General features: G+C 39.1%; 1 protein-coding gene across 2 annotated transcripts in view; it reads right to left on the bottom strand.

Moving 5' to 3' along the window:
• Positions 1-23,485, bottom strand: part of LOC127433786 (clathrin heavy chain 1-like) — a 43,001-nt gene that overhangs the window by 13,463 nt on the left and 6,053 nt on the right. Inside the window, exons 1-13 of one of the 2 annotated variants that reach the window (XM_051685985.1) lie at positions 20,275-20,407; positions 18,142-18,349; positions 11,708-11,976; positions 11,221-11,382; positions 10,673-10,786; positions 10,118-10,291; positions 5,638-5,835; positions 5,082-5,282; positions 4,283-4,435; positions 3,923-4,045; positions 3,595-3,732; positions 1,906-2,070; positions 1,605-1,785 (exon numbers count right to left, since the gene is read on the bottom strand). In XM_051685985.1, the coding sequence (XP_051541945.1) occupies positions 1,605-1,785; positions 1,906-2,070; positions 3,595-3,732; positions 3,923-4,045; positions 4,283-4,435; positions 5,082-5,282; positions 5,638-5,835; positions 10,118-10,291; positions 10,673-10,786; positions 11,221-11,382; positions 11,708-11,976; positions 18,142-18,349; positions 20,275-20,343 (2,155 nt within the window). In that variant the 5' untranslated portion in view covers positions 20,344-20,407. Of the gene's footprint in view, positions 1-1,604; positions 1,786-1,905; positions 2,071-3,594; positions 3,733-3,922; positions 4,046-4,282; positions 4,436-5,081; positions 5,283-5,637; positions 5,836-10,117; positions 10,292-10,672; positions 10,787-11,220; positions 11,383-11,707; positions 11,977-18,141; positions 18,350-20,274; positions 20,408-23,485 lie in introns of those variants that run through there. The other variant, XM_051685986.1, reaches the window with a different exon arrangement.

A 23,485-nucleotide genomic window follows, 5' to 3' on the forward strand; every position in this document is an offset into this window, starting at 1 on the left:
ATGGAGCTTGATAGGCACTGGTAACTGTATCCCTGCATTGTATAGGACAGAGCAGAGCAAAAGTTTTTTATAAATGTTCCAAGTAAGAAAGCCATAAGCCTTTGGAACAACATGAGGGTGAGTAAATGATAAGGTGAACAAACTCTTTACATTTCTGATCAGACCACTCAATTTGCATGAGCACTGCATTTCCATTTTGCCCCTTGTCAATCCTCTTATTCTCTCTGAATTGCAAAAGGCCTGAAGGATTGTGTGTGGCCGCAGGGCCTGTGCAGCCAACTGCTCTGATTGCCAAACTTTTGTCCTACTTTCTCCCAGAATGGAAGGCTACATGCTGCTCCATATGCAGAGCAGAACCATTACACAGCCAAGATGCAAGTCAAATCATGTCTGCTCTTTGAAACACAGGTATCTTAGAAGGCAACATAATTAATAGGGATGCACTGATAAGAAATTGTTTGGCCGATACCGATTTTAACAAAAACCTATTGGCCGATAACGATGCCGATACAGATATTTTGTCATCAGATCACTGTTTTGTTTAGGAATTATGTTTTAAAAACCTAAAAGAGGTGCAAAAGCTTTTGTTTGAACAATAAATTTCCATTGAACATAAATTGGATCTGTTGAACACATGACAGGCCAAACATTTAAAGAGAGCAACAATGAAAGACAAATAGAAGTTATAAAATAACTGAATATCATAGCATGATGACTGATGTGGAAAAAGGTCATTTTGTACTTCTAAAATTTTTTTTCACTTCTGTTTTTGCAGTTCAAAACAACGTAACTCACATTTTACATGTTTGTACTGTATATAATAGAACATAAGTTACCAAAGGAACAAAACAGCCTTTTAAGTTCTATAGTGGTGTATTGGATAACAGAAAATGCTGTCCAGACCGCTAGAGGGCGCCGCTTGCATACACAATGTGGATTGAAGCGCTAATCGCAGTCTATTTTCAGACGCAGCCTTTCAAGATTTTGTAATCGCACAAGACCATATTTTGATTTCAGTCTTAACTCAATCAATCGTGCGGCCTTAATGGATACCATACCAATGTCTCAGAAGTCAAAGTTTGCTGGTTTGAAAGTGTTTTGGATGGTTTTACCTCATCACGTATAGGTAAGTGCCACTTTCACAACTGTCATGTCTGTAGCGACAGTTTTTCCTCAATGTGAGAATGAGAAAGAATAAAAATATTATAAATATTACATGTTCTTAGGAGTGCCAACACTTCTACACTCTGTGGCTATCATTATTTCTGGATTGTGCATTTGAATTCAAAGAGTTTTTACAAAGTGTGATGACAATAAACACTTAAAAAAAATTTTTTTTTTTTAAATCAATGAATCATTGATTTTTCATATCAGCATTTTCATGCTTAAAACCTATTTGCCTATGGTTTTAAATTGGTCAATAATTGGCCGATACATATCGGCAGCCAATACATCGGTGCATCCCTAATAATTAACCTTTTGGAACAGTCTTTGTGTCAGGACATATGATGCCTTAAAATGCTGCCTCCCTGGGCAGCACACTAGATTTTGGAACAGACTGAATGCATAGACATTCAATCATGAATGTGGGATCTAGTTCTTACCCTCAAAACTCTTAAAAGACTCAAAAAGCTCAGTGAGGGCCTGGGTAGACAGCTGCTCGTGATACTTGGAGGCCACCTGGACACAGATCTGAAGGTTCTGCCTGATGTTAGCAGACAGCATGGCTCTCAAACACTCTACAGAGTCCTCCACTGACAGAGAGCCAAAGTAGTTCACCAGCCACTGTAGACATTGAAAGTGCAAAATGGTGTGAGACCGAATGGAAATGGTCACATCTTAAATGAATGATTAAAAGGGCAACAAAAAAAAAACAATACTTTGAAACAGACTATAAATGTGTACCTCTGGGTTGAGCAGGTGTGTGTGTACAACAGCTCGCTTGATGTCATACAGGTCAGTATAGTGTTCCAAAGCTCTCTGCAGAAGCCCCGCCTTCTCACACAGCTGGGCAATGTGGGCACGATCGTAGTTAGTGAACATCTGGTTCCCAAGGATGGCATCAGCAACCTGCAAGAAACACAAATGCAGACTTAATTATACATGAGCAGTTTTCATTATTGTCATTATGGATGTCAAAAGTACCGGTACTTTGAAACCAAGCGATACTAAAATGTAAAAAAAAAAAAAAAAAAAAAAAAAAACATAACAATAGTCTTTCTAAAGTATCGTTAGTACCAACTCAGTTCGGTCACTGTGGACAAGCCAGCCATGATGAAAATGAGTTTGTGACTATTATGAAAATTACTGTAATCTAAAGGAAAAGCACAAAGATGATTTCAGAATGTTTTTTCACTTCACAGTTGGTCAGCGAGTCTTGTACGTTTTTAAGATGTAAAAAGTTACAATTTTCTGCCTTTTTTATTTTATTTGTTCTATTGCTTACATTTGGTATAATTTTAAAGAAAACTTTTAAATTTTTGTATGACAGTAGATTATGATAAATTCTGTTACTCTCAGCATAAGAAACTGCTAAAAAAAACACAAAAAAAACTTCTTATTTAACATCTCAGTGTGTAATTATGGTTGCTCCGAAAAACTGCTTGTTTTGTTCTCAATCATGTCACCTGCAACTGAATACAATTTTGTGTTGATACGACAAAGCAATCAAAAGTTATAGCATTACAAAAATAATTTATCCTAGTGTCCAAAAATGTCTCCAAGTGTGCAAAAGCCTCTCCGAACAACTAAAACATAATAATTGTACATAAGAACTAATTACACATGCAAATACAACAATGACTAAAGGTATGCTCTCTCTCTAAAGCATGCAGGCATGAGTACCAAGATCTCGTTCAGTTCCGTTCTGTCATTTGAGCCATCGAGTCTGTGTCAATTACTTGGCGCCATCTCCTGGTGGCCATATGTAATTAGAGTGAACAATCTTCTTTGCCCATATTTGGGTGACTTCCACATATGATTGCAGCGATCTGAATCCTAATACAGTTGGTTCAGCGTTCCATAATGCTGGACAAAGTACTGCATCATTTCCGATGAAGTCATCTGATCCAGGAAAGCTAACGTGTTTTTAGCCAGATAAGCTGTGAGCACATTATGTGCATCTTAATACATTGTGTGTGGGCTCGTTTTAAAGATAATCGCCTCATCTAAGTAAGGTATGTGATATTTTATGTTCCGTTTATTTTTCGTGAAGTTATAAGAAAAAAGTGGCATAAGCAACACCTGTTTGTAAGTAACATGTATGTCAAAGATACTTAACTATACATTTGTCTGTGAGTAAAACAATGGTTGTAGTCTACTCTTTAAGAGCTTTCCAACAACATATCACACATGGCTATTTGATCAGTTTTATGTTTCATTAATAAATTATCAAAACCGGAACACTTCCGATTTGTCTTTCTGGAAATTCCAAAGCACTTGTTCAGTTTTGGTCATAATGCCTACATGCATTGTAAACTACAGCTTCAAAACAATACCTATTTTGTGTTGGCGAAGACTGTAGTTATTAATATATTAACAATAATTTTTTTTCTTGGCGGGCCCATCTGAGCTTAAAGGGTTAAGTGTGTGTACCTGTGGTGCATGCATTAGGTTCATCTCCAGCAGACGGGTCTGCAGTGGCCCTTCTGATGGGCGGTTGTTTTTCAGAGCATCCAAAAGGAAAGACGTGCACTGCTGGACCAGGTTATATTCCATAAAGACATCAACAATCTGGGAGGAAAACACAGGGCAACAGTCAAATCTTTGTAAGTGGCTGCGAAAAACAAAAACATTTGCTCACTGACATTAAATTTGCAATGATTCGTATCAAACAGCCTCTGGGTAGAATGGTTTCTAAATCATTTTAAAATCTCCCATTCTCCCTCTACACTTGCATCTCCTCTCCTCCTCTGTTCCCAACCTGGGTGATGTCAGCCAGTGGCTCCTCGTCCTGAACCAGCATCTGAGCAAACTGCAGACCCTGATCTGGACTGATCCGCATCACGTTCCTCAGCAGAAAGATCCAGTCTGGAGTGTAGCCCACCTATAACCACCAAATCCAGTCAAAATTTCATAGTTTTGATGACTACATTATAAAATCTGGAAAATAGTAAGCACAAGTAGTCGTGTCCAAACTTTTGACTAGTACTGTACATTGAGCTTAAAACTATTACAAAACTGAAGTTGGATATATAGAGAGAATAAAATACCGCTATCAATTATTCATTATCCCAGTAAGATGTATCGGTTAATCTTCAGACACGTAATTTGGTCGTCATACCTTTTTGGCGTACAGGACGATCTTGGGGAACTGGCCGGTTTCTGCAAAACACTGAATAACTTTGTTGGGAACGTTGGCCCTTAAATAGACGCTGAGTGCAAGAGTAGGGTCCACAGATTTCACCAGGTCACCCAACTCCTCTGAGCATTCAAGCTAAAGTAAACACAAGAAGAGAATTTACCACCATTACCCACATCTGTAGTGAAGCTACCATACTACATGCTTAAAAAGTTTTATTGAGATTATTTACATTTCATTCACTAGTATTTCAGGGCTGAGCTAAGAAGCACGATCATCTACTCTTTAAATAAACTGATGGATATCTATGGCTACAGAACTTCAAATAATGACAGCACAATCAATAAACTAAACCAAATGAAAGCAGCTGGTTGAGACTATGAGAAAGTATGAAGTTATTTTAAGTGTAGATTGTAAAATGCAGGCTGGAACCTAAAAATCTATTATGTGCATTAGAGGGAAAAAAACAAAACACCCCTCACCCCACATGACAAACACATTACATCATATCTAAAACAAACATCTTGGATTATAGACACACCGACATGTACACAAACTAAGATTTTCTCACAATCAACCGTCTGTTTCCACACAGACACACACAAATTATTTTCTTTGTCACAAAATATGAAGGCATTCTTTGTCTTTTTGATAAAACACATGCAAGAACACCCTGTTCCATGTGCCTCTTTCACACAAACAGTACACACACACACACACAGGAAGAGGCTCTTGAGGGTGTGTGGAGTTAAACATCTCCCCTGCGACCTCTTCCACATACCTTATCTTCCTTTAGCCATTTCTCAAGCAGTTGTTTGCGGCCCTGCTGAAGGACGGGTCTGCACAGCTCCAAAGACTCATACTTGTTGAGCTGGCCCTGGTCCAGCAGGATCCCGAAATACTGCAGCAGCGGGGATGTCTGGCCAGGCTGGGCAGGGATGCTCTGGAAGCGGCGGATGGTGTCAGGGGTGCGCAGGATACCCTGAGATAAACATGACGAAAGAAGTGTGTCAACCAGCAAATAGGAGCACATAAAAGGTTGTCTGCAAAAAAAAACAAATATTAGTGCTGCTTGGCCGTGCAAATCTCTGCAGCACAATGCTATGGTGTTCAGGGCGGTTGCTAGTGCATGGTTATGTGGTTGCTAAGGTGTTACTATGCAGTTGCTTGCTAGCCCATGTCAAAATGCCCACTTCCAAGTCTCTATGATATTTTGGACACTAGATATGGCTCAGGTCCCTCCTGCAATACAAGTCAATGGGATATTTTTGGCCAGTTGTACTGTCTGTCATTATGAGAAAATGAGAGTTATTATAAGAACACTCATCTCTCCTCACCTTTGGCGCGTTAGCGGCCACTTTAGCTGCCTCTGAGTAATTTCCTGCGCCGAAGAGGTTGTTGAACTTGCGCGCGAACAGCTCCTCAGCGCCTGCTAGATTATTTCGGACTGCCATCCGTAATGCCAGGTCTGGATTCTGCAGCACATTGGTGATGTACGGGATGATGTTCTCCTCCTCGACACACACAGACAACACCTGAGAAACACACACAAGGGAGGAATGAAGTTTGGGATTTAGATTAAGGATTGGGAATTCACCTCAACAAACTAAGTTCATGAAAATGACCAATGTCCAAACCCTCCAATCATTTTAAACAACACAAAACATTTCTTCATTTTGTGTCCTATGGATTGCTCTTATGCTGCCTTTATGTGCTTTTTGGAGCTTCAAATTTTGGTCACCATTCACTTGCACTGTATGGACCTACAGAGCTAAAATATTCTTCTAAAAATCTGTGTGTTCAGCAGAAGAAAGTCATACACATCTGGGATGGCATGAGGGTGAGTAAATGAGATAATTTTCATTTTAGGGTAAACTCTTCCTTTCAACTTGTATTTTAACACTGAGAAAAAAAAAAAAAAAAATTACACTCCACCTTCAACAACACTTGGAACTGGAAACTTTTCAACATTTTGATCCTGACAAATGATTTTTATACACTACCGGTCAAAAGTTTTGAAACACATTATTATAATTTTTTTTCTTCACATTTTAGAATAATAGTAAAGTCATCAAAACTATGGAATAACATAAATGGAACTATGGGAATTATGTTGTGACTAAACAAAATCCAAAATAAATCAAAACTTTGAAGCATCTTCAAAGTAGTCACCCTTTGCCTAGATTTTGCAGACATGTACTCTTGACATTTTCTCAACCAACTTCTTGAGGTATCACCCTGGGATACATTTAAACAGTATTGAAGGAGTTCCCATCTATGTTGGGCACTTATTGGCTGCTTTTCTTTATTATTTGGTCCAAATCATCAATTAAAAAACTTTAATTACATTTTAGTATTATAATGAAATTAATATGGTGGCACAATTATATTTTTGTCTACAAAACTAATTTCAAACATTTAAGCATACGCCTTCAGATCAAAAGATTTTTAAGATCATGAGAAACATTTCAGTCAAGTGTTCCAAAAGTTTTGACCGGTAGTGTAGGTCAATGCAATGTTGACCTATATAACAGCAGCTGGAAAATCCATCACAGTGCAACTGATCCCTTTCAATGAACCTTAATTTGATGATAATATAACACCTCATCAGCTGACCTCCTCATATTGAAGGTGAGGTAGTGCGTACTAATGCTCGTCTCTAATATGTAATATGATCAGATATGGGGGTGCAGCGAGACAGAGGGTGTCACCTTTCAACAGAGATGTCAATGTCTTAGATAAATAGCCATTCTAGTGAGATCTCTAAGAGAATGACTGACCAGTCAGGAGGCTTGAAACTTACAACAAGGGAATTTTAGATGCTTGTAAATTTTTAAACTCAGTTTAAAGCCAAGAGACACAAGCCATTTGAAACTGCCGAAAGCCAATCAAAGTGCAATGGTCTGCAGGATTTCTCTGGAGGTACTTTAAATGTTACATATTGAAGCCTGGAAGGGCTTTTTCCTTCATCTGCTGACATCCACAAGCCAATAAAACAGATTTATGGTGTTTTAACACACTTCAATTTTTGTCAACATACATAAGACTGGATAAGTCTCTGGCAGGTTAAATCTCAAGATAAAAATGTATTTCCCAGTCCATCAATGACTCTGACCTTGACACCATAAAAAAATCAAAATTACCCTATTCGTTCTTAATGAATGTCCTTTATCTTGTGTGAAGGATTCACCAGTGCAAGTAATTGTCAAACTGCTTTCATATGTAAGAAAAATGGACATTATAACTGAAATATACCCAAATTAATCAGAATCTAATCAAATCAATCAAATATAGAGCTTGTGAATCAGAAATCTCTCTTACAACCAATCAAATTCCAATGGATATAATTAACTTCTTACTCTATTTCCTGCTGAATATTCGTTTTGCTCAGAAATATGTTCCATTTCTGAAGTTAAATGCTTTGCAATTGTGGTTTCATGTTTGTCTTTAAATAAAAATCATAATTGTCTGATACAAACCAGATTGACAAGGGCAAACCATACATTTCTGTACCTATGCTGTAAATGCATTCTGTAATCTCATCTTTACTGAGTGTGTACACTATTTAGCGTGTTCTGGATTCAGCATCAGCAGGTCAAAGTCACAGCCATTATTCTGCATGAATGCACCTCACTCTCCACTTAAACCCGCACAGCCCACCCCGCAACAATATGGGTCAGCTCGCACAGAGACGGACGGAGTAAAAATAGAGCAGCTCTTTGTGTCTATCAGCTTTCTACCACAAAGAGGCAGTGAGAGAGAAAGAAAAGGAGAGGGAAAGTGAATGAGAGATTACATTTGCATTGTGTGTGAGAGAGTAAGAGAGAGGCTGCAGTGGCAAAGAGGGAAGTAACTGCATTGACGTCAATAAAAGACCAAAGCCCGAGGAGATGATAATAGGAATGGAGTAAGGAGTAATTCCTGTTGAGGACCCCAAACAATTAACTTAAACCTACTTAAGCACAATCCAGACTGTGCCAAAAATAGCCTTTATATTTAAGATGTTACAGCAATCAGATTCATAAACGGTATAGTAGACTTGATGGAAGGAGTAGGGAGAGCAAAGTGTGACGTCACAGATCCCGATGATGCATTCTGCCTACGCAGGCTGTCGACTGGCAGACAGGTTCCGCCCCCGTTAACGTGAGAGGATTAAGGACGCCAGTCAATGCCTCCCACAGCAAGATCACATGATAACTGCCATTTTTTTTTTTCTTCTCTCAGCTTGTCTCCCTCTAGCACTCTTTGCAGCTATTTTCAGTGAAGGCTCTCCCTCAAGGTCACTCCACTCACAAGTGCAGACACAGCTGGATAGAAGCTGACTTTATCACTCACCAGTGCTGAGTGGTGCAGAGGACAGGAAGATGGAGAATGCCAATGTGAGCAGAGGAAGAGGGGACAGGAAGAGTGATCTGAAGTATTTTTCCTTTTCCCCCAAATCTAATTAAACAAAGACTCTATAATGAATTCTTTCATTATATACTATTCCATTATGTACATTTTTGTGCTGCCTGAGGGGTTGCCAGGACGTTGCTTTGTGGCGGTCAATGTGTTCTGAGTATTTTTTTAAGTGGGTTGCTAGGGTGTTGCTTACTGGCCCAAGTCAAGAGAGCCCACCCCCCAAGTTTCTAAAATATTCTAGTCCCTAGATTTAGCTTGGGACCCAGCTTTAATGCAAGCCCATGGAATTTGTTTGCCTATTTTATCGTCCGCCAGGCAAACATTGTAAGTCAGATCACTCGAAAAATAAATAAATAAATAAAAACACACCTATCTCGAATAAGCTGCAAAATGTCAGGTATAAATTATGCTCATAGCACCAAAGGTTCAGGACGAGTTACATGGCGACTTTTAATAAGTAGAACTGAGGATTTTGACAGAGATTTTAATACTTGCTTTAACGAGCACCACTAAATATTAGGCGAACTCTGGAAGTTAAAACACACACCTAAAATCCTATAGTTTAGTCAATCAAATGCAAACATTAATGCTAAACCATTCTCATTTGTGATGCTGTGTGTGTGGAGTTGCTGGTTGACCCAGGTGGAGGTTCTGTATTATTGAGAAAGGTAACAGTGCTCTGCAGGTTCAGCCTGACACAGTCTGGATTGGCTTTCTTTCACCAGCTGAATAATTCACGACTTTCTCTGGCATTGGCATGACTGAAAAGTATTTACCCCGCTTGTGGGATACATTCACATGCTTATAATAGGGCATTGTGACAAAGAGAGCCAGTGGAAAAGAGCACTGCCTCACCTGATACACTGAACACCTGGCCTTCTACAACTGTATTATACAACAGTTAGTTCTGGTCCTCGAATCTGATTGTACAAGAAACGTTCAAAGAGCCAAAATACTCAGTCGATTTTTTCCGCATTCAAGAAAAGTTTGTGGACAGTAAGTCGGTTCATTTGAAACTATTTGGTTGGCAGAGAAAAAAAATTAACTGGCCAGACAGACTGATGGAAAACCTTTAGCATTTTTATAAAAACACTAGGCGCTTTTTTAATGAATGGATTTTCCAATTGAGGACGTCCCTGAACACTAATTACGATGGGGAAATTAAGTTAAAATAACTAAATATACACTCCAGGCAGCTTCCATTTCTTCATCAGCTATAATCTAACATGGCATATGATCATGAGTGAAGACAACTTCAGCATCTATTCTTTTTTAATTCAGTGTCATGTAGGCGCATTAGAACACTTTGCATGTGCTAAATTAATTTGCAGCAGAAGGAAATCCAGATATAGTCATGTTTCTGGATGCAAATATGCCATTCACACTGCTTATGTTAATTTAATGTTCCACACGTACCTGTCCTTTCCTGTTGACGCCGATGATTCCAGATGTAGCTTCATGGGGTGCAGTCACAAAAATGGTCTCACCACTGATTCGGTTCATGTAGATGCAGGTGCCCGTCTCCAGGTCATACAGATGAATGTAACCGTATTTGGTGATTAGAAAGACAACATCCTGTTTGGAACTGATCTGGAAAGAGAAATATGTTTAATACATTTTAAATGTGCGATGGACTGGCCATCTGTCCAGGGTGTTTCCCTGCCTTAGGCCCAAGACAGCTGGGATAGGCTCCAGCACTACCCACAACCCTGCATAGGACAAGCGGCTATAGAAAATGGATGGATGGAATTTTAAATAGAATCTTACTACTACAACCTCATATACTAAGAAATAATATTTGATCAACATTTTATTAACATTTAATAATTAATTTGCTTGTTAAAATTACTTGAGTTTTAAATTCTTTCTTGAAATATTCACCCACAGACAATGGAAAAACATTGTTGATGCTGAATAAATGAATGAATGAATACTCTCTCTTTCATAGGAAAAGCCAAAGAACTGACATACCTGCATGGCCACTGGGAAGTCATTCTGTGCTTCGGGAGGGAAGAACACATCCACAGCTTTCTTTGGGAATGGCTGGTTGCCGGATGGTGGTGTCCCAACTTCAATGATGTGAAGCTACAAGGTAATCGTATTAGTTCTCTATTACTATTAGCTCTAATAACAGTAAAGCTCTCAAAATGCTCCACATGCAAAACATAATAACAGATAAGCAGCAAATATCAGAGAATTCCAAATATTATTAATAATTAACTAGCTCTGCAAAGTAATTATTGAAGTATGAATTAAATGTATGAATTAAATGCATGCTTTTCATTAGTACTTGACTAATTAAATGAACACTATGTGAGCCGAAATTAAAACTTGCATGCTACTTGACCTATTCCTCAAATATTTTTTGATATTCAACATGTAAAAATATATATATATATTTTTTAAAAAGCACTTCCTCTCTTAGACAGCGGTGTTAGAAATATTGATAATAACTGATTCATTAATGCGGTTTGTTAAAGATTTAAATTAAATGTGTGTTTACTCATGTTCAGACTCACCTTTCCTCCTGCCTGACCTCGCACAGCAAAACAGAAAAGAGTGGATTCTTCTGTGTTTCCCTCCATTTTGAACTGGGCAAAGCCAGCGGCATGACCCTCGATAGGCTGTGACACCTTCCTGTCCACCGAGTACAGCTGCATGGCACCAACAACTCGGTTTTGCTGTAACAACACAGAACACTTTTAAAAATATTTGGAAAAATGCCTTTGATTCAATACTCTAATGCTAACAGACAGACAAAAGAACCGTAAAAGAACGAATGAAATGACAGAAGTAACAAAATGGCAAAAGAAATAAAATAACAAAAGCAACAAACAGCAAAAAGACAAAATAAATAACGAAATCGAGAAATAATGAAAGAAAATTGTCTTAAACTTCAAGACATGTGGGTTCCAAACACACACATTAACAAGGATAACAACAGTTTGCATAATTATAGACTGAAATGGGAAAATACTAAATTAAAATGTTAAATGACTATGACACCTGAGCAGAAATGCCAATGAGCAGCAGCCACTTCTGCTTGGCATCTGTGCGGTAGTTGATGATTTGACAGCCTGCCAGACTGGAATGTCTGTCAAACACTTTGATCGGCTGAGAGTCTCCCTCCATGCTCCAATGATAAACGGCGTTATCGGTCACCAGTGCAACCGTGTTAAGAGAGATCCACTTCCAGAAAGTGACATCATCGGTCATGGTGTGGGCTTTCATCTTACTCTTCATCTCGATGTTAAAGATCTGAAGGGTTTTGGCAGCTGGGAGGGATAATGAAAAGACAAACAGTATGTAAGAACACACTCCTATATACACAAAACAAAAATTCCATTTGATTACAATAGCATCAGGGTAGAAATATTGTCAGTCATGGCTAGGAGTGCATCAGGCAAGACCACCATGAGAGCCCATTAAGCTGCTACATAAATAAAGCCAAGCGATTATAAAGTACAACACATGTGCAGAGACATGTGTACAAAGACATTGATCTATGTGACGATTTACTTTAGCTCCCAATCAAGCTGCACTTTGTCCAGCAATATAATTTAGAAAAAGATTGCAGGACAACACAGAAGATTTCTTAAGTCAACATGAAGTGGTATTCAGAACCATTTTACTTCCATAATGTGAAGTATTTGAATAAAACAGAACGTTCAAAAAGAAGAAGAACAAGACTTGATCTTGTCCATCAATAATTGATTGGATTGTGAAAAGTGGGCATTCCAAACTAGAATGGACCAGAATGCAAGTGTGCAGTCAATTAAGAACTACTCCACTTCTGAAACACCACCGGCACTCGTTATATTAACGATAACCGGCATTAATACACTCATACTACACTTATATATTTGTTTCTGAATATATCTGAATATTTTGCAACAAAATTAAGATATACTGTTTCTATACTTATAATCAACTTTAAATCAATAGTTTTATATTTTTCCATCATTGTTAATTCGATTACCTTTTTGCTTCAATTTAAAGTTTTTAATTTTGTGATTCACCTCCAAAGCTTGTTGGTTTGGTTTATGGCTTTCAACGTTTTTATGAAAGATTTGATCACATCCCTATGAAAAAGATGAATGGGAAAAACAATTCCAGAACCAAGAGGATTAAAAAGTGGACGGGCACTACTATGCTCTATTGGCAAGTTTTTAGAAAAGCTGCATTATCTACAAAAGTAATCTAAATCAATGCCTAAATAGCCATTTGGCTATCGGTTGACATTATTTTCTCTACCTATGCAGCCTACGTGACAGCTGATAAGTCATTCAAGTTATGATATTTTGAAAAATATCATTTTGGTCTTTAAAATAGCACTTATGAATTGTGCACAGTAAGAAAAGGAATGTGTATTAAGAAAGTAAAACATAGTCTATTATTTCATGTTGACTTTTCATGCGACTTGCGCTGACATAATTAAATTTTGACACAGAGTTAAACTAATGTGGGATTGCAGTCTGCTTTGTAGCTGATTGCTGCAGAAATCACAATTGATTTATTTATGCACACTGACTGGAGCAAATTAACCAGTTTCAGGGCAGTGTGGGTATGATTTCCAACAAAAGCACCTGACATTTAAATCACATGATGTGAGCGGAGCAATGCAGGGTGGGATCATGAGCATTACAGAGTGAGAAAGTTACAGGTATAGTGAGAAGGGAGTTGATTTTACACTCAAGTCACAGTGTAGTAAGGGAGCAGCTACACTACAGTCCTCAACACCCTACACAGTAAAAGTAAGTAAAAAAATCTCTAACCAGGAACCACAAGGGAACAGGCTTATATATTAACAGAGAGGTGCTAAATCCTGCTAGCGGAGATCTACCTACCTGGAGACCCTCTATCCTGAAGTCCTTTAATAGCTGGTTCAATTGTGTTCGATTATAGAGGAAATTACCCTTTTTAGGAGGGCAGATCTCCAGAAGTACTACTGAGCGAGGGAGGTCACTTAGGCTTCGATATTGGTCAGGAAATGTGGTGGTTGATTCATACAGAAAGTTTTGAATCCACAATAGGCTAACAAAACAGTCTGTAGCCACTAACAACCAAATGATTACAAGCTGATCTTATTTTAAACATCAACAGAGACTGTATTGGTTCTTTAATAAGAGCTATTCACGAACCATCTTTGCCTATTCACTACTTGAACAGGCAAAGCAAACAAATCTGACGCTACAAATAAACTTTTTTCAGGCAGAAAATTAAATCATCTATCATGCCTGTCATCAATTAACCTAATTTAATGTGGCAATTAGCCAACAATTAATAACATGCTGAGAATTTGAAAGACCATGTAATACATTTGCTCAGCATGATAAAAAGGTCAAGTTACAATACGTTTTCAACGTCTCATGACATTGAGCTTTGTGCTAGAATCTCTTGAGATTTAACACCCTGAAGCAGTGTAACAGTTGCTTGCTACCTCAACATAAGCTGCATATTTATTAAAACAAATGGGCTAAAAAAAACAAAACAAATGGACTACGAACTATCATAAAACTATTAGGCTACCTTTACCCAGGCTCATTTACATGGTCTTATTAGGACTTGATGTTAAGATTAGCTACATAGTGAGGGTGGGGAAAGGACTCAAAATGGCAAGCAGTTGAAATTTTCAAAATTATCAATCAAATTAAACAGAAACCAATATTTCGAACCCCAATCTACAAAAATCAATATGATGTGAACATTCAAGCTATGAATATGGTGAAAGTCAAATCCTGTTTAACTGAAGTAGGTTAGAAATTATCTATATTGTTGTCTAAACAGTCTTTATCTATGTAAACAACAGAGAGATGACAGGACAAGTTTGAAATATTTAAAGGGTCTATCATGGTTTGAATTTGCATAGGGCCCAAGACTGAACCTTGCGGCACACCTCTCATTTACAACAACAATATAATTGAGTTTTAAACTGCTGTTCTCTCAAAAACACATTCACGTCTATATTCAGAGAATATTTAAAAGTCATACAAATATCTTCTTTGTCATATTGACAGAAGTGTATGCGAGCTTTCTGTAGTCTAAATTATATTTTTCACAATTTTCTGGCTTGACAAAGTGAAGGTAATAGAAAGACCTACCCAATGTTAGGCAATGTGGCCAAACAACATTGTTCATTTAGAAACAGGATTATAACTTCCACAAATTATTGTACTAAAATGTTAACTCACCATCTGCATACACATGAGAAAGCACCAACAAAAAAGGAAACAAAACAAAAAGACAAGCAATTATGGCTGCATGACACAAAAATACACAACATGTATTTACCAATAAGCTAAAAAAATAAAAATAAAACAAGCCTATAATGAAAAAAAAAAAAAAAAAAGCTAAAATATATAGTACAGAAGCTTTAGGTTATCACGTAACCCCAGCTTTCTGACAACAGAAGTGAGGTATCTCATTATGGGTAATGCCTCGGGCGTGGCCACTTCTGGAAGCACCAATAACACCCAGTCTGTCAGCTGACAGACCAATCACAGCAGTGATGAGGGAGTCCTTCACCTTAGGCACAAAGGCTGGATTTGTTTTAAAAGATACTCTTGATAAATCTACCGCAAAGCGCATACTAGAGTGATGAACTGACAAAGCATGTAGTTCACTAACCCGCTTTGCAGCTGTTAAGGCCAATAATAAATCTGACTTTAGCGAAAGGAGCTTTAATTCTATACTTTCAACTGGCTCAAAGGGAGGCTGAGAAGGCGCGTTCAGGACCATGGACAAATCCCATAATGGAACCAGTGGTTTGGACACCCTGTTCAAATGTCTTGCGCCCCTCATTAACCTGCAAACAAGTGGGTGTTGACCCACTGTAGTCGAGTCTATTCCCACATGACAAAGCCGATATGGCAGCGAGATAAACCTTGACAGTAGAAAAGGACCTGCCTTTATCTAAAAGTTCCTGCAGAAAACACAAAACATCTGCCACTGAACATAAAAATGGAATAATGTACGCACATCACTGCTCAAACACAGTCCATTTCCAATCATACGCAACGCGCGTTGAAGCAGCTCTCGCGCTCCGAATCATTTCAATCACCCTGGGGGGTAAACCCATGACACTCAAATTTAGCCTCTCACAGGTCAGGCCCAAAGAGCTACTCGGCCTAGGGTGGGGTGAAATATTTCCCCCCACGCAGCGGGAGCTGCCAAGGCTGGGCGCACAAAAAAGTTGAATTATCTCCGCTAGCCACAGTTTCCCCAGCCAGTTTGGGGCGATCAATATGACTGAGTGACCATATTCGCATACTCTTTTTAGAATTGGAATGATCAGACTCAGTGGAGGAAAAACGTAAATTATCGTGTTTGGCCAAAGATGCGCTAGAGCATCCACACCCATAGGAGCACGGTCTCTCGCCAGAGAGAAGAACAGAGGGCAGTGAGCATTTTGGTGCGTTGCGAAGAGATCTACGGCAGCACGCCTGTATTTCTCACACAGCTGACTCACCACCTCAGGGTAAAGTCTCCATTCTCTGTAAAGAGGATTCCTCCTGGACAGCAGATCTGCCTCCATATTAATCGCTCCTGGAACGTGCGTCGCCCGTAATGAGAGAAAGCATACACCACAACTTTTGGATCCACTGAGGCATCGAGGTAATCTGTCTTCTCCCTCTCAGACAGGCTAGACAGACCGAGTCAAACAGCCCGTTCGCGGGGCCTGGGTAGCTCAGCGAGTAAAGACACTGACTACCACACCTGGAGTCGCGTGTTCGAATCCAGGGCATGCTGAGTGACTCCAGCCTGGTCTGCTAAGCAACCAAATTGGCCCAGTTGCTAGGGAGGGTAGAGCTGCATGGGGTAACCTCCTCGTGGTCGCTATAATATGGTTCTCGCTCTCGGTGTTGCGCGTGGATGCCGTGGAGAATAGCGTGAAGTCTCCACACGCGCTATGTCTCCGCGGTAACGTGCACAACAAGCCACGTGATAAAATGCGCGGATTGACGGTCTCAGACACGGAGGCACCCGGATGAGTCACTACGCCACCACGAGGACCTAGCGCACATTGGGAATTGGGCATTCCAAATTGAGGAGAAAACGGGAGAAAATATATTTAAAAAAATAATAATAATAAAATTTAAAAAAATTATAAAATAAAATAGCCCGTTCACCCACAAAGGCGAGACCCATGCTGCGGCCGCATCTCTGACAGCCCCTCTTGACATACGCAGATCCCTTTCCACAACACCCGCATCCAGCACCCCTGCATCAATTTGTCGGCCTATCTCCTCCATCAGCTCAGTCTGATATGCTGTGAGGAGTGAGGTGGCATTAAGAGTCCTTAAAGCTAGGGCTGAAGAACGGTAGATCTTTTGGTAAATGGAGGCCGACAATCTCTCTCGACACTCTGTTTCGAAAAAGGCTTGTCCCAAAACCGGCACAACTCCACAACGCACGCTGGGACGGCTGAAATAAATTGCTTTACCGGGGCAGCACGAGATGGCAGACGGAGCAAAATAGGGATCCTCATTTTTCGACGCCGCAACCCGCACTCTCCTTTCCAAAACTCTCTGTACGAAACGGGAACAATGCGGGCAACACTCAGGATTAGCGAGTGCGGCCTGTGCATGGCTGACTCCCAGAAAGGCGATACATAGTGGATGGGAATCCTTCAGCGAGATCATAGATTCACAAGCGTAGGATGGGAGGGATCCTTCCCCTTCACTCCACCGCTTTGTGAGCTCTCAGTTGCCATGACAGAACTGAACTCAAAACACAGAAGCAGTTCACCACAACGTGCCACTTGATTCTGTGTTAACCCTCTTGCCATAGATGTAGAAGCAATAAAAGCTTGAAACTCCGCATAAAAAACGTAAACCTGCCTCGACTCGCTGGTTCACGCCACCCGGAGAAAACAATATAATACAACAGAAAATATATTCACTTTGACAGTGAATCAACTCACAAAAAAACAGCCGCATTCTGCAAAGTACCTGAATGGCTCGCCTGATGAACTGTTAAGCGATCACTTCTTACGAGTCCTGCTGAGGATAGCTTCCAAAGATCTTCACGGGGAAGAGAACGAGAATGAAGTAGGCACCTATGACAGTGGTTTAAATAGGGAGGTGGGACTCCCTCATCACTGCTGTGATTGGTCTGTCAACTGACAGACTGGGTGTTATTGGTGCTTCCAGGATTGGCCACGCCCGAGCGTTATCCATCGTGAGATACCGAATGAATGTTAGAAAGAGAACCGGCCTAGTAAAATCTAAACTAAAAAGGAACTTTGGATGAATTGGATAAAATGAATATAGCTAAGAAAATAACACACTCAAGATCTAGAATAAAAAACTAACTGGATTGGATCAGTCATTATTAAATGCCTTATAGCAACACCAGGCATGCGGTTATGGGATTCACTTCAATGGTAAAAATTCAGTAGATTATTAGTGTCGAAAACACTACTAATTTAAATCTCCTACCTTTAAGTGCTATGACTTTGCTTGCAGGGTTCATGATGGCACTGTCTGCAGAGATGGGCCTGCGGATGGGGGTGTTTGGGTCCGCCATGTCAATGATCACCACCTGCGCCTGCTCACCAACCTTTTCCCGGACACAGATGAACTTATCTGACTCCATCGTCAGGGTGCTGAACCCGATGTTGGCCGGGTTGATCCCCAAATTTTGGAGCTGGAAAAGAAAGAGATGACATTTAATTGCTGCAGCTTCCAATATAATTGGAATTAATGCATTATACCAAAAGGAAACAACATAATGATTGTAGCCAAACCACATTCAAAAATACCTACGCTACTTCCCATTTTGAGAGTGTGTACAAACAAGAGCATGTCCTTTTTTAGAGTCATGAATTAAATCAGTCAGTCTCAAAAGGAGCATGTTTCCTGAATTATCTCAGGTTCCTTTGTCACCTTGTGACCTTTCCTGAGAATCGATCTGTTATGACAGTGGTGAATTGTCCCAGACAACACAGATTAAAAAGGATCTGTTGCATAATTTACAAGGGACATAACCAGGCCAAACAGTAACAAAGTATTCCCCTCCAATGTAAAAGTGCTTTTGTAGTCACATGGGATCACAAAATGAACAGAAGCAGTGATGTTTTTTTTAAAGCTCATCATGAGTGTTTCAATAAAAGTAAGAAATGAAGGCATAGAACCAGTCATCCCCCACTGAGCACATATGGTTTTTCTGTCTAAAAAGACCTTGAGGAGCTTTTCTCAGCGACACATTCTCTAAAGAAAAGATACAAGAAAAATAAACAATTTCTCATTTACTTCACACTGCACAGAATAATTAAACCAAGTCGTATAGAGCAAAACATTCTGGTTCTGGAAGTAAAAATCCCATTCTTTTTTCCATAGACGAATAGTTTTTCAATGATAACTTATAAACCTTTAAAGACAGACCTACCATGAGCTCAGAGGTTATTCATCGATGGCATATGTATCCGTTGAAGCCATCAGTCTGCATTTTCAACTTCATTGGTTAAATAAAAGTGCTTGACAGTGGAAATCCTGGTAAACAACTACTATTACCCATGGACCAGCAGAGAAAGCTTCACCAATCAGAGAACCACGGCCAACGTAGCCCACAAAATGAGCCCAGGAGCGACCGTCCACTCTAATGATGCATTGTGAATGATGCAACCAAGTCGGTCTCCCAACACCCTTAAACAACTTATATCTTAGAGTATTTTGCAATAAACTTAAAATATTGTTTCTATACTTATAATCAACAACCTAAAATCAACAGTTTTATACTGTATATTCCTATCGTTTTTAATTAGCCTACATCGTTCGCAATGCTCCATGGGATTGTAGTTAATTCCCTCATTTAAGACGTTAAGTACACAGTCTTTGTAACTTTGTCTTTGTGTGACTTTTGAATACCTTTTTGCCTTAAAACAAAGTTTGTAATGTTGTGATTCACCTCAGAGCTGGTTGCTTTGGCTCAGGGCTCACAACTCTTTTATAAAGGATATTTTAAAAAGTCTATAATTTTTTTTTTTTTTTTTTTTGTGAAAAAAATACTTCTGGATCCCAGATGGCTGAAAATTGGATTTGAAAGTGCGGCAGCCAATGCTTTTCAGACAAAGGATTTTGATAATCAAGCTGAGAGCAAGTGAAGTCGGCTTGGTTTCAAGTAATTAAAGAGGCACTCTGAACCTTAGGTTTAAACTAATAGCACTAAACCACAATAACACATGTATCAAGCAATTAGAGTCAAAAACAATGTCAGTAGGAAGTCAGTTTAGTAGCACCACACCACCTGCCATAGTTTCAATCAGAAACCCTAACATAGAGAATAAGATCTGCACTGTCTCATGAATAAGGATATAACATACTTTGTCTGGTCTACAGATTGATAAATGCTGTTCTTTCCCTGTACAAGTCTGACTCAACTGTCTCAGGCCACATCCACACTATGTTTTCAGTTTCCTAACATCATCATTTATGCAGTACTAGAGAGCGTTTCTGGTGTGAATGAGAGGCGTAAACAGCAAAATCTATGGAATCTTTTCATTCAACCAAAAGCGAATTAGACTAGATGTGAAAGTGGCAATGCAGTATCATAAAATCTGAAAATAGACTTACTCTTGAAATGGGCACAGACAGAAGTAAAGGCGGATTATTTGGTGCAGGAGACATCTTAACTTCAGGCATTTTCACCTAAACTGACAGCTGCTTCTGAAATGACATGAATCTTCTATCTAGGCTAATACCAAGTCATCTGGTCAAATGGGGGAATTTGTAGGCCAACTTATTTTCTGAAAAGCAGCCAAAACCCAGCCTTAGTTTTTATCAGACACCAGACAGATCACACCTCTGACTAATACACTAATACCAGTAAACTCAAACAGTGGCAGCAGACGAGTTTATAACACAAACATACAACCATTCCAGATCCTAATATTGTAAACTGTGCACCAGCTGCAGCACATGGGGAACTACAGCGATCAGAGCTGACAGCTGGACACATCGGGCAGAGAAACCCTGGTGTTATGTAACCTACCATACATCATTCAATGAAAATCTGTGATGCACAAACAAACCGTAATGCTGGACAGGAGAACAGTCCTCTATGACATTAACAAAGATTTCAACAGTCAAAGTTTAGTTAGTTAAAAGACAAGCTAAGCCTGGATAAAATAATATAATGAAAGAAAGCAGTATCTGTTGCCAAGCCTTTCGATATGTCTGAAATCTGCTTTAGAAATGGCTCTTCACTTCCACTGCATTTGTTTTATCAATCTCAAATGGTCTCAGACTTGCACAGCTTGAAGGTACAACAAAGATGAGAAGAGAAAGTTTATATTAAAGTTGATCTGTTAATCTGCAGAATATAAGTATTAAGATAATCAATCACAGCTGACATGAATTTACATGCTAATTAAAGTGTTTTACAGTCAAACATATCACATTAGGTCATGAGTTTGGATTTCTTACACAGAGGTTGTAGGTACCATCTAAAACTTTAATCTTAAGAAAATTTAAGAATGGTGGTCATTGTCCAATTGCTTCTTTTTATGTTAAAAGTTAAACATTACATAATCCAAGACAGTGAATGCTCAGATGCCTTGTTAGCCAACAAATGTACTGCTGTATCTCTCTGTGTCATGCTGCCGTTCTCAGGCCTAATCATAGAAAAGGAAGGAACAGGAATCACATATTCTAGGAAGAGCTCAACGGAATCAGTAGCACATTTTATCAATGATGAACGTATGCTGGCACACCCGAGGCCACACCCACATTCCTTTGTTATGTGGAGGTGAAAGCCACATCATCACAACCTACTAACAATCATTTAACTTCTAACCAAAAATTATCCAATACATTATGACTGGAAAAGGAAAACCAAATGTTCTATTTAATCTATTAAAATAAAAAGTAAAACAGTCAGACAACGAAGACAGAATTACATTTCTGCTTAAATAGAATAACACAAATCTCCAAAATATTTGGAGACGGTTTGAATTCTGAGATTATTTTCATTTCAAAAGAATTTTTTTTTTGTATATTTTTAAAAAGCCAAACATACAACTGTTCCCTACTGACTGAACAGTAATGTGCCCATGCTCCTATCTCTGACCTTTCTCACCCTCTCCTGCATCTCTCAGATGACATCACACAATATGACATCACAGCTAAGCAGGCCATTTTCTTATTGGCTACAGGGAAATCCTGCCGTTGCCAGCTCTCATAACGTAACCAGAGAAAGAGTAACACTGAAGCAACCATGAGAGAACACTCACTGCTGTAGCATTAGTCTTGGGCCAAATGTGATTCAACCACAGCACGTAGCCTAACTGCTGTTTGCTTCAGTGTCGTCACAGACATGCCCAAAACTATCCCCCTTCCCAGTTAGCTACAACTCCTTATAATACCTGCCTCCAAGAACAAGAGTGGATCAAGAATAATCTATGGTCAGTTTCATCCTGGATCACTGTTAAAATCTCTTGTCTGAGCAAAGGGGGATGTAATATTGATAATATCCTGGCAGGGAATTCGAGTCAATAATTGGAAGATGGAACAAGAAATGCTGCCCTTCTACCAGGAATAAATGTTCAGGCAAGAGACTGACATTAAGGCTGCCTATTAAGAAAATTTTGTAATTTTCAGATTATAGTTGACTGAGCAAATTTTTGGGATAAACCAACATATTGGCCAATGGAGATTATCTGCATTGGCCTATAACCGTGCCTGAATGGCCAACCAACGGTGGAGGTCAATCCACCTAACGACAATTCCATAAAAAGAAAATTTGTTGACTGAGTAAATATTGCATAAAAGTAGTAGTGGTTGACTGATATATCGGCATCAGCCGATAGCCTTCATTTTTTTAAAAGATACATTTTCTATTTTTATAAAGTTAAAGTATAGATGCACTGATATGTCAACCATCAAACTATCGGTATAATCAGATTTTGTTCTAAATAATTGGATATCTGTTTTGGCACACAAATTGGTGCAAGTTAATTACATTTTTAGCACTTGTACATATCGTTTATTTTATATTAAACTGCATGTTGATATATACTGTATATTTATTGCACGGCTTTCTGGAACACCCGATTCTGATTGGTCAATGGCGCCACCTAGTGGTCTGATATGTCTGATATGAGTAACAACCGCACATGCAGGGATTAAGATATATCAGACCGGTTACCCGCGTACTGCGAGTCATCTTTCCTACTTCTCGTATCACTCTGCGATCGCTACATGTAAGCTAATAAAATTATTTAAACTCATATCAATGTTTCATGTCCATTTATTTATTTATTTGGCAAGTAATCTTGTAATAAGCTGGACAATGAACAGACAGACAGTAATTTTGCGCAAAATAAACACCAACACTGGAGGTGCAAATCAGCTGTTGAGCAAATTCTTCACACAAAAAAACAACTTCAATGCAAATCAATATTTTATGTCCATTAATTCATTTATCTGGTTAGTTGTAGGGATGTCCCGATACTGCCCTCATAACTGATTCCATCTGACATACGAATGTCATTATAAAAAAATTCAGCGCACAAATTAAAGCCACGTTATGTCCTAGTGAGATTATTCTACAGCAAAAGCTGCGATTTAATTATATAAATATATAGCTTGCATGAGCAGCACACTGTAAATGTCAGCACTTGTGAATGTGTGGAGAAAGAGTGGTGCCGACGCCAGCTGCACGTACCTTTTAAAGCTCCTCCTTGGCTCATACAGGGAACACCGTCATGAGCATCGAGCAAATACACTTTTTAGTGCGAGGCACACACAGAGCACATATTTATTTAAACAGAAGCCATTTGTGGTT

This window comes from Myxocyprinus asiaticus, chromosome 43 (assembly GCF_019703515.2).
Source record: "Myxocyprinus asiaticus isolate MX2 ecotype Aquarium Trade chromosome 43, UBuf_Myxa_2, whole genome shotgun sequence".
Lineage (NCBI taxonomy): Eukaryota > Metazoa > Chordata > Actinopteri > Cypriniformes > Catostomidae > Myxocyprinus > Myxocyprinus asiaticus.